This window comes from Cyprinus carpio, chromosome A22 (assembly GCF_018340385.1).
Source record: "Cyprinus carpio isolate SPL01 chromosome A22, ASM1834038v1, whole genome shotgun sequence".
Taxonomy (NCBI): domain Eukaryota; kingdom Metazoa; phylum Chordata; class Actinopteri; order Cypriniformes; family Cyprinidae; genus Cyprinus; species Cyprinus carpio.
This window is the reverse complement of record NC_056593.1, coordinates 10,724,187-10,727,449: the sequence shown is the minus strand read 5'-3', so window position 1 is coordinate 10,727,449 and position 3,263 is coordinate 10,724,187. Positions and strand designations below refer to the sequence as shown.

The following is a 3,263-nucleotide window of genomic DNA, read 5'->3' as shown; positions in this document are numbered from 1 at the left end:
AGAAAAGACCATACTAATATAATAACAACATACCTGTAACAGAACTAACATTACCAGCGGTGACGTAATTTCTTATTCTTGTGAAATTGGCTTACTGACACCCGATCACGTGTCTCATATCCATGTGCTTTGGACAGCCACGGAAACATTGTGCATTGTATCAACAGTCGTTTCAGCATTTGAGGGGAAATGGTGATGGAAAAATCGTCAGTTAGAAGAGTGCAAATAATTCTTATCTTTATACTCCACCATGAAATAGTGTGTGTGTGTGTGTGTGTGTGTGTGTGTGTGTGTGTGTGTGTGTGACAATAAAGACACTTCATGATTTATGATTGCCAAGTGATGCTTTTATTGAAAGAGGTCATGCAGAAAAATTCAAAAACTTACTTCACATTTCTAATTATGCCATTAATCCATGGAACATATGGTGAAATCTTAATATACACATTAGGTTTCTCAGGTGAATTGCAGAGTAATTTATATCCAAAAGCTGTGACACCAATTGCAGTGTGTCCACAAACCAAAGGACCCCCAGAATCAAACTGTTAAGATAAAACAGAAATAGTCAATGACATACATTGTATCAGTTGAAACTCAGTTCATAAATTTATGTAAGTGTGTGAATCATCTTTTGTACGTACAAGGCAGGATCCACCATGGCCACGCGTGCACATCATCTGTGATTCTAAGAACTTCTCTCTCCACCTCTCGTGACATTCACTTTTATTCATTATATACACGTTTGCCTCCATTAGACGATCACTCTCTGGGCCTTCAGTCTTCAGTCTTCCCCAACCCGCAACACTACAGAGAGTGTTTGCCTCAACATGGTCTCCTTTCTTTGGTAATGAAATCCATTCAACATAGTTGTTTATATTGACTTTTTCCCATAACTGTAATTCAAAAACAACCATTATTAACAAACAGATTTAATTTAAGTATCTTTTATAAGACTTAACTGCAGTTGATTATACTGCCATTTGTGAAGTTGAGATCAACTAAATGTATCAGAGGTTGTTACCCTCAAAAGCATGATGTCATTCCAAGAAAAATTAGCCATATAGCTTGGATGTGGGATGTAGGACTTCACTCCAATACGATCTGAATTCTTACTTTTCCTTAAGTCATGAGCACCAACCACAACCGTCAGAGCCTTATATCTGTTGAAAGAGAAAGTAATGATGCTCAGTTTTATTATACAATGCACTGCAGTTACTATGCCAGCCAAAATGATTGTAACTAGATAAAACCCCCTCACCCGTTCCAGCAATGTGCAGCAGTCAACACAAACTCATCAGAAATGAGGAATCCACCACAGACATGTTTCTTATTCAATTGAATAGAAACCATGTAAGGTCTGGAGTGGGGTTTTGCTTCTTTGCCATTCACTATACCCACATTCACATGAGCTGAGAGAGAGAGCAAAAAAGAGAGATACTGCTGTCAGTTGGCTTAATCAGCACATACCAATCGTAATTAATGCTGTTTTATAATGAGTCTCTTACCAGTGAAGGTCAGGTGTGGCAGCAGAGAGACCAGCAGGAGCAGAGAGATGATGGTCATCATGAAGACAATCAGTGAGCTCTGACTGACAAAACACTGCATAAATATTGTTTGAAGGTGGGCGGAGACACTGGGTAAAATGAGCAACACAGTGATGAAAAGATATTGTTCCTGTTAATACTTCCGGTCCTACCATCAGAGAGAAGATGGTCTAGATGATAAAAATTGAAGCATGTATGCATGCATTTTGGTTCTTTAATAATGTACAGTTCATAATACATCTGCAGTTTGTAACAAATGCACAGTCTTTCCTAAAAGGCCAAGATCTATTTTGATGCAGGATGTCATTCAGATGAGGACAGATTTCTCTCTCCTACTTCTTATGTCATGGATTCATGATGACTAATAGACATGGAGCATAAGTAAACTTAATAAGTGCATATTATTAAAGGTTATACTGTAGATTTCTAAAAATCCTGTTTTTTTTTTTTGTATATGATTTTATTTCAGTTTTTTCAAAGGCCTTTGCAGCCTACAACAGCAAAAGAATCAAAAAGACACTGATCAAGCAAATAAATATGACAAACAGGATATAAATGACAAATTACTTCAAATTTTGGTAACACTTTAGAATACTGATCCATCATTAATGAATAACTACACAAGAACACATGAGTAACACAATATTAGCACTCTAGTAACTAACAAGAAACTCTGATTAATGAATTAGTAGGTAATAGTGCTCAGTCGAATGTGGTAGTTCACTATTAGCTAATCAGTAACTATTATTTTTTCATACCTCCCTAAGAACTACTAAGGACTACTGTATATAGGTTCATAATTAATATGAATAATACATAATGTATAATTAATTCTCAAGTGAAGGTCATGGTAAACCACTAGTAATGACTCATGTATTATCAAATTCTATTGATAATATAATAATTGACTTTATTGTAGCTGTTTTGATAAGAGTGGGCTCTCCCTCACTCTCTGAGCCTGCTTCTGTCTCATTTTCGATGGAAGTAGGGGAGAGGGGGTAAGTTGAGCCAGTGGGTAACTTGATCCACTCCCTGCATCTTGGCAACTGTACACTTTTACTGTCATTTGATTATGTATTTTGGAACCAGGGTTTGAAAATTAGTGTGGTCTGTGTGGGAATTGTGCTATAATAACCCCACTCAATATATTCACTAAACACTATAAAAGAGACAGATATGTAGATGTTTGTGAAAGACGTTTTCTCTGTTTTGGAGGGATGAGCATTGTTAAATTATATCACATTGCACCATTACTTTAGGTTAGGGGTATATAATTTTATCAGTTGTTTATCATTCATTCCGTGTTACATAGGCCTATTACTGTTATAGTTTTCATTAATAACCATTGCTATAACTTTGTCTAGTACCCATATGAATGTTGTTGGCACGACTTTGTGAAAATGTAACTATAATAGGAAATAGCATTGATGTAACATACCAGATCTCTGCACTAGTGTAATATGCTACTGTTTTGATAGTGTTGATAATGTTTCTGACAGATAATATCATGGTGTTTTTTTTGTGTGTGTGTGTGTTTGTGTGTGTGTGTGTGTGTGTGTGTGTGTGTGTGTGTGTGTGTGTGTGTGTGTGTTTGCGTTTGCCTTACTGAATGTGGTATCCTGTCAGCAATAACATGTCTGTGGGCTCTTTTGATTACTGTCAGTTTAAGTTCTGGCAGTGTTGCCAGATATTGCTATGAAAATAAATAAAAATAAATAA

General features: G+C 36.2%; 1 protein-coding gene across 1 annotated transcript; it reads right to left on the bottom strand.

Annotated features, from left to right (window-relative positions):
- Positions 1-325: 325 nt before the first annotated feature.
- LOC109083308 (granzyme A-like) lies at positions 326-1,593 on the bottom strand. The gene is made up of 5 exons (XM_019098111.2): positions 1,506-1,593; positions 1,259-1,409; positions 1,022-1,160; positions 642-893; positions 326-542 (listed from the first exon to the last, which is right to left on the bottom strand). Exons 1-5 carry the CDS (start codon positions 1,564-1,566, stop codon positions 384-386), a joined length of 762 nt encoding a protein of 253 aa, XP_018953656.2. The 5' UTR covers positions 1,567-1,593; the 3' UTR covers positions 326-383.
- Positions 1,594-3,263: the final 1,670 nt, after the last annotated feature.

Excerpts from the sequence above, each read along its gene's own strand:
- LOC109083308 (XM_019098111.2), bottom strand. The coding sequence starts at position 1,566 with ATGATGACCATCATCTCTCTGCTCCTGCTGGTCTCTCTGCTGCCACAC. Across the intron at positions 1,410-1,505 it reads GCCACACCTGACCTTCACTG|CTCATGTGAATGTGGGTATA; the intron begins GTAAGAGACTCA and ends TCTCTCTCTCAG. Across the intron at positions 894-1,021 it reads ATGACATCATGCTTTTGAGG|TTATGGGAAAAAGTCAATAT; the intron begins GTAACAACCTCT and ends TTTGAATTACAG.